Source organism: Cryptococcus depauperatus, chromosome 4 (genome assembly GCF_001720195.1).
Source record: "Cryptococcus depauperatus CBS 7841 chromosome 4, complete sequence".
Classification (NCBI taxonomy): domain Eukaryota; kingdom Fungi; phylum Basidiomycota; class Tremellomycetes; order Tremellales; family Cryptococcaceae; genus Cryptococcus; species Cryptococcus depauperatus.
In genome coordinates this window covers 1,832,860-1,845,365 of record NC_089471.1, presented here as the reverse complement: position 1 = coordinate 1,845,365, position 12,506 = coordinate 1,832,860, and the positions used below count along the sequence as shown (strand labels likewise).

The 12,506-nt window shown below is 45.2% G+C and overlaps 5 protein-coding genes across 5 annotated transcripts; 2 read left to right on the top strand and 3 right to left on the bottom strand.

Annotated features, from left to right (window-relative positions):
* Window positions 1–271: 271 nt before the first annotated feature.
* Window positions 272–2,395, top strand: L203_104035 (uncharacterized protein; the record flags this gene model as incomplete). The annotated part of the gene is made up of 14 exons (XM_066213424.1): window positions 272–333; window positions 386–412; window positions 466–630; window positions 704–820; window positions 874–983; window positions 1,036–1,129; window positions 1,176–1,212; window positions 1,263–1,434; window positions 1,492–1,502; window positions 1,556–1,626; window positions 1,682–2,032; window positions 2,080–2,132; window positions 2,188–2,245; window positions 2,293–2,395. 14 exons carry the CDS (start codon window positions 272–274, stop codon window positions 2,393–2,395), a joined length of 1,431 nt encoding a protein of 476 aa, XP_066069521.1.
* A 120-nt stretch (window positions 2,396–2,515) lies between these two features.
* Window positions 2,516–4,343, bottom strand: L203_104034 (uncharacterized protein; the record flags this gene model as incomplete). The annotated part of the gene is made up of 2 exons (XM_066213423.1): window positions 2,516–3,711; window positions 3,773–4,343. The coding sequence occupies 2 exons, from the start codon at window positions 4,341–4,343 to the stop codon at window positions 2,516–2,518; spliced, it is 1,767 nt and encodes a 588-aa protein (XP_066069520.1).
* Window positions 4,344–5,297: 954 nt separating this feature from the next.
* L203_104033 (uncharacterized protein) lies at window positions 5,298–6,527 on the bottom strand (the record flags this gene model as incomplete). Its single annotated transcript, XM_066213422.1, has 3 exons — window positions 5,298–5,851; window positions 5,916–6,135; window positions 6,180–6,527. 3 exons carry the CDS (start codon window positions 6,525–6,527, stop codon window positions 5,298–5,300), a joined length of 1,122 nt encoding a protein of 373 aa, XP_066069519.1.
* A 1,321-nt stretch (window positions 6,528–7,848) lies between these two features.
* Window positions 7,849–10,394, bottom strand: L203_104032 (uncharacterized protein; the record flags this gene model as incomplete). The annotated part of the gene is made up of 12 exons (XM_066213421.1): window positions 7,849–8,017; window positions 8,071–8,146; window positions 8,194–8,365; window positions 8,420–8,442; window positions 8,496–8,603; window positions 8,656–9,280; window positions 9,334–9,559; window positions 9,609–9,775; window positions 9,835–9,917; window positions 9,979–10,030; window positions 10,081–10,103; window positions 10,154–10,394. The coding sequence occupies 12 exons, from the start codon at window positions 10,392–10,394 to the stop codon at window positions 7,849–7,851; spliced, it is 1,965 nt and encodes a 654-aa protein (XP_066069518.1).
* A 297-nt stretch (window positions 10,395–10,691) lies between these two features.
* Window positions 10,692–11,994, top strand: L203_104031 (uncharacterized protein; the record flags this gene model as incomplete). Its single annotated transcript, XM_066213420.1, has 5 exons — window positions 10,692–10,787; window positions 10,839–11,127; window positions 11,181–11,722; window positions 11,773–11,885; window positions 11,934–11,994. The coding sequence occupies 5 exons, from the start codon at window positions 10,692–10,694 to the stop codon at window positions 11,992–11,994; spliced, it is 1,101 nt and encodes a 366-aa protein (XP_066069517.1).
* Window positions 11,995–12,506: the final 512 nt, after the last annotated feature.

Here is a 12,506-nt window from a genome sequence, read left to right as displayed (position 1 = left end):
CTACTAGGCTACCTTGCATACTATCAAATTTATCAATATATGTTGTTTTAAATTGCTCTATATTCTATATTCATTCCATTTTTCTAATGCATCTGTTATAGACAAAAAAATCTGATGATATCACGACCCAAATAAACTGGCCTCCACCTCCGTCTTTCTTGGTCAATCCGCAAATGAATCAATATTATATATTTTTCAATAGCCTTTTTGTTTGAATACATAATCCATCTTGAAACTTTCTCAATTACCAACACAACTTTAGAGCTTCTTTATGCCATCTCCACAGCTATTTCAACTCCCATATGACCGTGTATCTCCAAAAGATAAACAGAGGTGAGCGAACGGTCTGCCATCATGTAGATTGGCTAATGAGACAACTCTATAGTTTTGCTTATACAACTCTTGTCAAACGGTATAGTATTCTCTTAATTAAACTCGATATGCCATGCTCAGCTCTATCGTAAGGTGGCCGGTAGTCCTCACCAACGTCATCTCTAGCGTATCCAATACCAACCATGAACTCTCTAAAACACCGTCATATGGTAACGAAGAAAAGCTTGCTGAGGGTAAGAAAATTATCTCGCAAATCTCTGAAATGAAATATGAAATGGGCCGCAATACTGTTCTGAGGTATGTCTGTTGTTTGTTCTATCAAAATGCCAGATATCGCTCAGTTTATCGTTGATCTGACACAATGATACAGCCCTATTGAGGCCGACGGCGATATTAATGTTGATTGCTACAACGAGGAGCTATCAGGCTATCCTGAGCACAATCGTAGATGGAACACTATGAACTGGCTCTTTGCAGAATGCTATGTGTAGGCTCCGATGCTCGTCTCTGTCGAGCACTAGCGACTCACAAAAAGATCAGATATCGTCGCTTGAGGTCATATTTTTCCCGGACAAAACATTGGAAGGAATATGATCCCTTCTTTAATCAAAAAGCAGAAACGTATAAGTCAAGTTCTATTGCCATCATCAGTAAGTCTTGAGCTCGACTTCATATTAGACCTTATACTGATGGGAAATAAAGAGTTGGCAAAAGCAATGGACAATGCTATAAAAGAAAAGGAAGATTTGGAAAAAGACTTTGAAAAGTCTGGATCAGCTTTGGAGATTGCATTCATGTATCGTTGATCGCTTTTAGCCATGGATCCTCTGATGTTTTCAAAGGGAAATGATTCAAGCAGACCTGTGGGGTAACGCGACGGTGAGTTTCTGATGTTTGATTGGCTTCTCCAGTTCAACATGGGCTACTAGGACTTATCCCTCTTAATTGATCTCAAATACGAAGATCTGCAGAAACTTCAAGCTGTTGGTTCAGATGCCCAGGCAAAACAAGCCAAGTTCATTCTACGAAATGATTTGGGAAAAGCTTGGAATCATATCAAAAGTCTTAAAAATGGACGCATCGACATTGTCATGGATAACGGTATGCTCCGATGAACTTGATACACTCGATGCAACTGGAGACTGACATGAACATTAGCTGGGTTTGAGGTCAGCAAGTATGATATAGGGCTGATATTTTCTCTACTTATGCAATATCTTAGCTCTACACTGATCTTATTTTGGCGGACTTCTTGATTTCTTGTACACCATTTGTTCGTGAAGTCGTATTTCAGTACGTAATACATATTCCATCATAATAGTCTCATTTTCATAATAACATCCTGCAGCGGCAAAGCCATTCCCTGGTTTGTCAGCGATGTCCTTCCTTACGACTTTCTTTGGGCCATAGATTCTCTCTCAGACAGGACCTTCTTCTCTCAACATGTATCGACTCCAGTGACGAAAGAGGACACAGACAGCCTTGCAAAGCTGGTTGCCCGATGGAAAAGCTATATCAACGACGGTAGCTTCCGCCTCTCTGTGCCGCTCGATACCAAAATTGGACAGGAAACCCCTCTTGGTGGGTTTTGGACTACCCAATATGCATATCAGGATATGCCTGTGACTGCCCCAGAGGTATTGAAGGAGCTCAAACAATCAGATTTGGTTATTTTCAAAGGGGACTTGAACTATAGAAAGTAAGTAATTTCACAAATTTGTTTCGCGCAACTCTTACATATCCCAGATTGCTTGGCGATGCGTGGTGGCCCCCGACCACACCTTTTGAAGATGTTCTTGGTAAGCGTTTTCTAGTTCATTCGTTCAAAACGCTGTCTTGCTCAATAATTCTTAGGTCCCTTGGCTGGACAAATTAACTTGCTCAGCTTGCGGACCAATAAAGCAGATACCATGTAAGTTTTACCCACCATTCAGTTCACGTCCTAAACACATTACACAGTGCCGGCTTAGAAGCTGGAATTGCTGAAAAGCTCGACAAAGAAGCACCAGATTGGAAGGTGTCGGGAAAATATGCGGTAATATCTTTCTCCAAAAGGTATTAGATATGGAAACTTACAAAGCATGCATTTCATATTATCATAGCAACACTAGCTCAAAACCCTAAAAACTTAAAGAAAATATATAAAACATTCATACACCGTCCCCTTAATCATACCTTTCGACTACGAATGCTCAGTATATTCATCACCTTCAATTTTTCTTTCTGCTAGCCAGATTGGGGGCGGCTTCTTCCTGACTGACGGCGACGTTGTAGGCCTCGGCACATTGGACGTAAGACAGCCTCCAGTCTCTAGAGGTGGGGTAGTTGACCGGTAAATTGAACCAAAAGAATTATTCCGTGAGACGGATTGTGCAGTATCTTTTGATGGTGGCTGAGAGTGTGAAGATGATTGACGTTTTGTTGGAGTACCATAGACATCCGTTGGAAAGGAGATAAAGACCAAGTTTCCTGTAGGCTGATCTAATGATAAACTCAGATTGATGGAGCTTGTGGTGGACGATGCATACGAAATGCTTGGTGCGGTTCCCAGTCGTTGAGAATGACCAGACTGCAAGACAGTACCCTTGGACGATCGCCGCCGTACAACCACCTCCCATTTCATTGTGTCACTCTCCACCCTATCATCAGAACAACTGATTTGTACTTCATAACCGTTTCCTTGAGAATTAACTGAATCCTTGATGGAGCTAGTTGGAAAACTAGCCGCCGGAGTAGAACGACAGACGAAACCCAGTTCATCCTCAGACGAAGAAATGGTATCATTAGTTTCTGAATCAGTGGATGAACGTGAAATGGTCCGCAGACAACCAGATGCCGTCTCAACCATCATGAAAGGAGATTTTTCAACGGTCGACCTTGAGATGTTTCTGATTGGATGAGGGGATGGAGTGCTCATAAGACTTTTAGCGGATACAGGAGGGGAAGGAAGTGGTATATTGCCGGGGGAGAAGGAAGGATTGTGCTTCAATTTGCCAGAGGACGGCTTGCGTTTCAGCCACTCTGCAGTTATCACCGGTGTCCGTGGCCTTTGGGGCTGACTCCGTGGTCTCGGCGGAACACAAATTTGAAGCTGAGAAGGAGACTTTGTAACGCCAAACTCTTTGGAAATCGACGTGACTAGTGTGGTAGGCCTTTCACCCTGTGCCTCGACAAAAGTGTTCTGGCTCTGCTTCTTTTGCCTTAACTGTTGCATGGTTTGAGGCTGAAAATGTATAGGCCGTCGAGGGGGAGACAGAGCGGTAGGATACATCGTGGATGAATTGGGAGCACTGGAGCTAGAAGGGGTCAAAGGGCTGAATGGAAATATATCCTTGACCACAAGCGCATCTTGATCTTTTGCAATCTTTTCATTAATTCCTATTTGAGCATCCCATCCAGTCAGAGAAACGTCTCCTTGATGCACAGCTGCTGTACTTACCATTCTTGACACGCCCTGCCGTGTCTCTCACACCTAGATTGTCAAATTCACTACCCAAGTCACAGAAAACATCACTGTCTCCAAACGCATGTTGAGATATCTTTACTGGCATTTGTTTCGGGAGATTTCCATCGTGTGAGCGCTGTTTGTAAACCCAAACCGCTCTTCTCGAAGAAAATGACGGGCGTCTCGCAATTTCTTTGCGAGATTTGCTCAAATTCCTTGTAAACAACCTTGACCATTCCTTTTCATCATCATCTTCCTGATCCCGTTCGGGATCATCTCCAAGCCCATATGGAAATGGAGCTCTCTCAGCATCATAAAAACTTCCAATGCTACTAGCCGTCACTGGCGCATCAACATCGACGCCACCGGTCGGTACGTCTACTGTCTTGTCTCCGAAACTGGCCTTGCGCCGAAGAAGTCGTGCAGGATTATATTTGAAAGTCGGTGAATCAGCGTCTGAAGACATTATAGCTGGTGTCTGGTTGTACGGTGTTAGAACGGGTGAGGCCAATCCAGCGTGCCTCTCCCTGTCCCCCTTCCTGAAGGAAATATGCGGTTTAATCATAGCAGCACTGGCGATTCGGGTTTGAAAATTGCAAGAGACCAAGGGTCAACAGAGCAAGAACGAGCTGCTATATCTCTCTACCGCCTTTGGCAAACAAACATGAAGGTGGCCCTTGACAAACACAATAGCCACCTTACAACAACATTAGCCAGTGTTTATAGAACAGCAACGTACCAGGCTCTGATTGCCTTTGCTGCTACTAAGTTAACCCTCTGAGGTAGCGCATTCGTATACCAAGAGGAAAATGTAGAAACAAGAAAACAGAACTGGAGTCTTTTGTTTCAAATACAAACTTTATACATTAAGCTTAAAAAACCGTTCTGACGGAAGCAATTTAACAATAAGTAATTAATCACTTTGTTAGTGCAAGCACCTCGCACTGCCATTCTTAAAAACCCCGCGGGATTATGGAAGAGGAGGATGACAGATAAGTGTTGAATAATTAGATGTACATTTCTCTTTGATACTTCATTTGGTATGTAAGACCATTGCTAGATTTGCTGTATCAGAATATCCATTGCCATAGCTATACCGTCTTTACATCTCGTATACCTAGAATATATACCCAACAAACGCAGTGTGGCACACCAGATGCCTACACACTTCGTCGTTAATAACAAAAGTGTAAGAATGAAATCCTCTTGTTTATAATTTATTTTCACCTGCAATGCAGCAGTTCTCGTTCCCATACATTACTAGCGCAGGAGCAACGTCCGTACCAGTCATATCACAGAGAATTTCTTGTGCAAACACCCAGAAGCCAAAACTACGACGATGGTGGAAGAGACTCAACTATATACATCCTCAACAGTCATAACTAGATGTAGATGTTGCATATCAGATGTAGATGCCACATAGTATACTATACATACAATACCCAATTCTCATGTCATCAATGCGTGAATAGAATGTACAAATCCGACACCTCAAAATGCCCAAGACAGAAACCGACCATCAGACCCAGAAGGGCAGACATTCCCCTTCTGGACATGCCTCCTTGACATCTGGCGACTGACAGGCGCAAACATTCTTTCCGTACAGATCCCACGGCATCGCATAGGGCTGCAGTCCCAGACATGCACCCTCGGCAGGAAGACCAGGCGTGGGCGGTAAAGAACCGCCATCCGATGAGCTAGGCGAGAGACCTGTCGGACCAGACTCGCCCTGCAACGATGGCGTGTCGAATTCTTCGAGATAATACACCTCTGGCGAAACTTCAGCTTCGCTGCAGCCGGCAAAGAATGAGCTAGCGCTGAGGACAATTTTCCTGAGGGCAGGTAGGGTGATTCGCTGCCCCGGATCCAGCGTGAATATGCGCTCAAGTATAGCACCACACTCGTCAGATACGGGGAGAATTTGCCGCAGGAATGATGGGTCTGTAAGGTAGGCGTTGAAGGACTCATCCGATGGCGCTGCCATACGCCATGGGTTTCGTCCACATACAAGGTTGACAAGTATCACACCGAGCGACCAGACATCGCCAGAACGGGTCGGGTATGTCCCCTCCTCTGGAGACCAAACGCCGAGGCATTCTGTAACTGTCAGCAGGCCGTCGCTCGTCGTCCAACTTACCTGGTGCGACATAAAAGCTTGATCCACAACCGAATTCACCAGAGGCCACCTGGGACGTTGCGAGGCCAAAATCGCAGATGCGCACCCTTGTCCCACCGTTGGAGCAGACAACGTTTTCTGGCTTGATGTCACGGTGGCTGATACCGAGGGCGTGAAGCCAAGCGACACCGTCGATGAGCTGGAGAAAGACCCGGCGGACAAGTTCATCATTACCGGAATACTGTACACGTCAGCAAAGTCAGCAAACATAGAAAATGCGCCTACCCGTCTCGCTTCTGTGATCATGGAGAAGAGGTCGCCCTCTTCACCGTATTCCATGACGACATAGACGCAGTCGTCTGCTTCAATAACTCTGTCGAGTGCAACGACACTAGGATGGGCAGAGGCGAGGCTGTGGAGAAGGATTTCTCGTCGCTGAAAATGTCGCTGGCGGGCGTCCAAGCCTTTCCGTTGCATGCGCTTCACTGCACGGTAGACGGGCTCGCCATACCTGGTATCGAGAGCGAGGTAGACGACACCGTAGGCTCCGGTCCCAATAACGGTGAGAAGTTCCAGCATTCCATCGTCAATAAACCGAGGAGTGTCTGCGGCTTGAGAAGAGCTCGATGTCATTGTGCTTTGGCAGTGTTGTGAGCTGGGCGTCGACTTGAATGGGCAGGTTATATGGCGTCACGAGCCAAGAGGCAGGCAATGCATGCCGCAGCCGATGCCGATTTCTCGCGACATCTTCACTCCAAGTCGACGTAGCATTCAGGGGTCAGCATTTTGGGTACGATTAGGGCAAAAGCTAGCAAAGTCTGCAGATCCAGCACTGAGCATGTCTGCGATGCTGGGCACCCAACGATCGTTCTCTCCTACCGCTGATGACAAAGTGCCGGCAGAGGTTAACAGGTGAGCCAATAGTAATCTATCCTTGAAGAGTTAGGGTGAAAATAAGTTTTAAGATCTAGGAAAGGCGGCGAGAGTTGGAACGGCAAATAACAAGATGAAAAGAAAAATCAGGGAGAGAGTATTACGGAAATGCTTGTCTTTGCCATTCACATCGGCATTACGTAAATGGCCGGTCCCTTGGGCTTGGTTTGTTTGGTTCCTGCGTTGAGGCGGAAAAAGTTTTTTGTTTTCAGCCATCTCGTTTTGTAAGCGAACTTTATGGCAGGATTATGGCCGTAAGCTGACGTATTAATGGAAAGTAGACGTCGTCATACGGCAGTGATCCTAGGTTAGGGCTAGGAAGGGATACGACTTGGCCAGGGTTAATTTAGCGAGCAGATAACAGCCTTCCCATGGAATCGAGACTACCAGGATTGTTCTTACTGCGGTTTCTTATGCTTAACGACTTTTACGGCAAGTTTACGTCAATAGGAACAAACGTAAGGCGGAGAAATGGCTGGTACCTTTGTTCTCAGCTGTCAGCAACACTTACGTACCTGCGTCAAGATTTGCTCAAAGTTCCATTCAGAATTTACAGACTTGGACCTATTGACGACAGCAGTAATTAGCTTGGCGAGATCACGTAAAGGATTTGAGATTTGCTGCGATGGCGCGGGGAATAACGGAACAACAAAGAACCGAAAGAAATGGGAAGTGGTTGGTCTGATGTCGTTAGACGGACATTGATTATGGCGAGGACAAGGGTAGCGGTCGATAAGAATGGTAATGTTTTTTTGCTGGGTAGTCACTGCTGTGTCTGCATAGTTCCATTCCTAAAGTCTGGATGCGTTGTGCCTGGCGCATCAACTTTTGTCTCGAACAAACATTTGGAACTATCACGAAGCAGTGGCAACTGCAGTAGATAGGTGGTGATGTACGTGAAGGACTGGGTGTAAGCACAGATACATGGCAATAATCATCAGAGGTCGTGGATGGTGATTGAAAACCGTGCTATAGGAATACACAGATGACGTTTGATCTAAGTCTAAGCCGTGCCAACATATCAGTGCATCATGCCTGCTCCGCCTTTTGTCGATCCTCCTACCCTTTCAAACGGCAAGGCCATACTGCAAGCCGCGGTTAGGCAGAATATTGCGGCAGACGTGAATACCGGAAGAGAAGGGGAAATAGCAAGTAGAAAGCCGGCCGCGATGGGAGCGGCCACACCCGTCCTAGCCTTTTTATCAGCTCTCATCGTCAAGTGAAGAAAGCAGATAAAACATACAATCGGCTCAGAGCAGCAGATGTTCCGCATGCCGTGCCACGAATGGACGTGCCAAACGTCTCTGGTGTCATTCCATCTAACAGATGTTGGCACCAAAACAGTGGAGGACAAGATAACACCTACAGAGCACCGCATACATGGCTGTCGCAGCCGCTGAAATAACCATCGAACTGACGATCACAGCCCACATCTTTTGCACATTGATAAAAGCAAAAGTGGATAGACCTGTAGCAAGTGTACATATGGCCAACGACTTTCTTCTACCAAGACGAGTTTGAATCATCCATGCACCAAACTGATCACAATACAGTTAGCTTGTGAGCTTTCATTTAGACATTTGTATGCTTACTAGAGATCCCGGACATCCAGCAACTTTTTGGAGTTGATGAGTTATATCCACATGTCTCAGAGGAGACAAAACTTACGTGAATACAAGACGTAATCATTAAGAGCTTCCCTAATCGCTTCGTCGCCGTCTGACGACGCACGACTTTCCAGCACTGCTGGTAACCAAACGTTGAACATTGTATAAGCTATAGAAATAAGGACAATTAGATGTTGAAGGCAAGAGAATTAGATACTTGCCAAGGGAGATGGATCCCCAGATGATCCACATTAAAATCACCGTCTTTCTCCATTGGGGTACGAACAACCTCCCCATTTGAACCGCCCAGCTTTGCCACCACTCTTTGGGTTTGACTGTACAGCGAGAATCCTTACCGGATCGCTCTTGAGTACTTTGGACTGTTATCATGTCTCTAGTATTGTTTGTAAATTCATTCACTTCGTCACTTATCAACCTCTCTCGCTCCTCTTCTGTTCTATTCTCTGCTCCATGGAACGACTGATCAAATACGTTTCCCTCATGTCTATTAGGTGATCCAGGTGTTTTGTAGAACGAAGAACCAGTTCTCAGTGGCGTATTGCTTAAAGACCTTGGAGGTGCTATCTCAAGTCCACCATAGGATGCATTTTCGGAAGGGTCATTACCATCGGCGACTGTAAACAAGCCATGGCGGGTGTTAGACTCAGGCGTCGAATATTCGTGACTGCTGACATCAACTCTTTGAATGTTCATCGTGTGGGAGTTATAGCTGGCAATAGTTTGAAGGGCAACTACGGCTTCTTGTTCACGACCATTCGACACAAGATAGCGGGGGGATTCTTGGAGATTGAATAAGAACCATCGAGCTAGAGCACAGGCTAGGTTCTTTACAAACGGGAGATGAATATTTGGTTCTGGAGTAGATTGGAACCACTCACAAAGAGGCCCAGAATTAACAAAACTCTTCTCCAGCCGTCATTATGATGATTATCAAAATCACATTCCGCATGTACTCTACAGCTTGCACCTGGTAAAAATATCAAACTGACAACTGAGGAAAAAACGGCGCCGAGTGAAAAGAAAATTGAAAGAAGGGTGAGAAGATATTGTTTGCTATGTGGAAGGTTTTCCAAGAATAAGGTACCGTCGGTTGGCATCGAGCCACTATCAAGATCGCTGATTAGTGACAAACATTAAGATGAGGGGAACCTACCCCACAGCGCTTCCAAGTAAGAAGAGCCAAAAGCATAAAACTCCGAAATTAGGACTAAAACTGGCGCATATGCCAAACACCCCAGTAAGAAACAAAGTCAAGTTGAAAGGCAATGCTCGACCAAGAATATCAGATATCACCCCCCATCCAACCGCGCCAACCATCATCTAAGTGCAAGTCACATTCATCAGTGATAGACTTTTATATTCTAGACCTCATAACATACGCCGGCCATAGTAGAGGCCGACAAAAGACCAACTATCCTTGAAGATAGGTCAAAGTGTATCTGAACTCGAGGGAGGATAACAGCTTTGTATTCCAAACGAGCGTTCATGGTTAGCGTAGCAACACTTTCATGTACTGGTCATACCTATACACTGCAGCGCGGAGTTATCACTCATCCACCCAAAACCACACAAAGCCTTGACTTGTTCAGCTCCCACAGTTTATACACACTGGAGTAACACCTTACTAGTAATCGCCAGTGATAGGGTCCTACACAAGTATCAGTCTGCATCTCTTCAATTCACCCCGCTAGGGCTTACCAAATCCAAGTCTTTCCAGCGTCTCCTCTAGCCCTCTTTTCCTCTGCTCCTCAACAAACGCCGCATCATCATTGACCTCTTGCGCATCTAGCCCTATATTTGTACCATCCTCATGCTCTATCCCCAGCGCAGACTCAGCAATTGACCGAACAGATGGTTTACGCGTATGTTCCGATGATTGTTGCCTAGAATGGGGATAGATATAGCTGCTCTGGCAAGAAGATGGCGGCGGTGGCAGCATGATGCTATATTCTCATAAGTGCGTCTTTGAAGAGTGTTGGGAAATGTACTTTTTGGTGGTGGATAAGTCACTGTATATCTTAAAAAGACAAAAAGTTGATTGTTGTATTCATTTGCATTAGCTAATAAATGGTTCGGCGATCGCCGCCTGTAAACCGGAAGCAAATTATATTCAGATTATTTATGTTGACAAGAGGTAAGAACTATAATAGTTTATATTACAAAACAACCGGATTGAGCTGATATATTTGAATGCCATCTTCGGTCCTACCACATCGCTTCAAGCTGGGTACATAGCATGTCCCAGTTACCCAGTCCTACGGTTCCAGCATGTCCAAATGGGATTTTCATCTTCCCACCAGATTCGGTTGTGGTAGAAGATGCAGATGAAGAGGTCAGTCGATTGGTCTTTTGAAAGTTTTGCTACCTCAACGGATAGAGTTAGATTATGGAGCTTTACATGAATCTGGCAAGTATATCAGAAGGAGAAGGTGTTGGCCAAAGTTTGATTGGACTTGGATTCCTCGACTCTACACAATCTGTACTAAAACTATCATTGGAGTTGGCGCCGCCGCTTGATGTCATAACGAGAAACGCCTCTCAAAACCAGGTTGTCAAGAGCAAAGGAAGAAAGCAGAGGGTGAAAAAGTTGCAAGACGAGAGCCGGGTGCTTGGTATAGACGTACAGATACATCAAGACTTGACAGCTTTAAAAGGTCGTAAGGGAGAAACAGGTTTGCCCCTTTATCTCAGAGTAAGCGCATTGTTCTAAACTATGACTGGACAGGCAGTGTGCTCTGGCGCAGCTCTCTCCATCTTGCAAGGGATATTCTTCTTCAGAATTATTACCCATCTACCAAACCACTCCTGCAGTTTCCCTTGCTTAAAGACGCTCATGTATTGGAGCTTGGAAGCGGTACAGGACTACTAGCTGTGCTGCTTAGCCGTCTTTGCGGAAGTTACACTGCCTCGGACAAATACGACAACCTCCGGCTTGTCCAGAGAAACCTGGAGCTGAATGGCGTAAACAATCGTATTCGTGGCTCACCTTTGACCCAAAAAAACGATCGTGATAGTAAGCGGCCTGAGGATGTACACACCGAGGTCATCTTGGAAGAGATTGATTGGGTCGATATCTCGAAAAACAAGACAAGATATCAAAGCGAATCGCCAAATACCAAAAAAATACATTACGATGTAGTTCTTGCAGTAGACTGCATCTATAACGAGCATCTTGTGCAGCCTTTTATTGATACCCTTACAACGTACTGTCCTGTCGGAGGACGCACCGTGGTTTGGGTTGTGGTCGAGCTGAGAAGCGCTGAGGTTGTAAGTTGATGTATCATGCTCGAAACGTGGCAAACTTATACTTTTATCAGCTCACAACCTTTTTGAAGAGCTGGCTAGATGATTCGAATGGAAGGTGGACTGTCGTTAGGCTTGGGGACGATGCCATGGGCGATTGGATGGGAAGAAGACCTCGGTGGGTGGGGTGGGTTGGTTGGAGGTGAACAAGGATGTTTGATGCTATTCCCAATAGCATCCACCTTGACAATCCCATCCACCTCTCAGGTCTCTGTCCGCTGGATCTCCAGATCTGAGAGCCACCCAATGCCAAATCATACTTTAACATGGGCTGATTAAAACCGACAAAATCGAGAGCGACACGATGGCTAGAGAATGGAAACTAGACACAACTATCCCAGCCATACCTGGGAATGCAAACTACTACCATCCAAATTATCTAGACATCGAAAACAGCATACACAGTGGACAATCAACAGCTCATCCCCTAACTAATCATACAACAGAGATGCGTCGATTGTAACTGACCAGTAAATGACTAGCAACTTTATTCTCTTCTAAGGAAAACAAGAGTTTGCTATAAAAATCTAGAAATGTATACTATCTGTGACTTGGAAAAAAACTCGTCGTTCTCTTTCATTTTTATTTGTATAGTCTTTTTTTTTCTCATCCTGTAAATCTCAACTCTCCATCGGAGCCTTATTTGGTTCCGTCAAACAACAGCACCTTTGAATATCCTTTGATCCTCTTATTCTCTTTACAAAAACATCCTTTCTCAAGGCCTCCAAGGTGAGTATTATACGCCCTC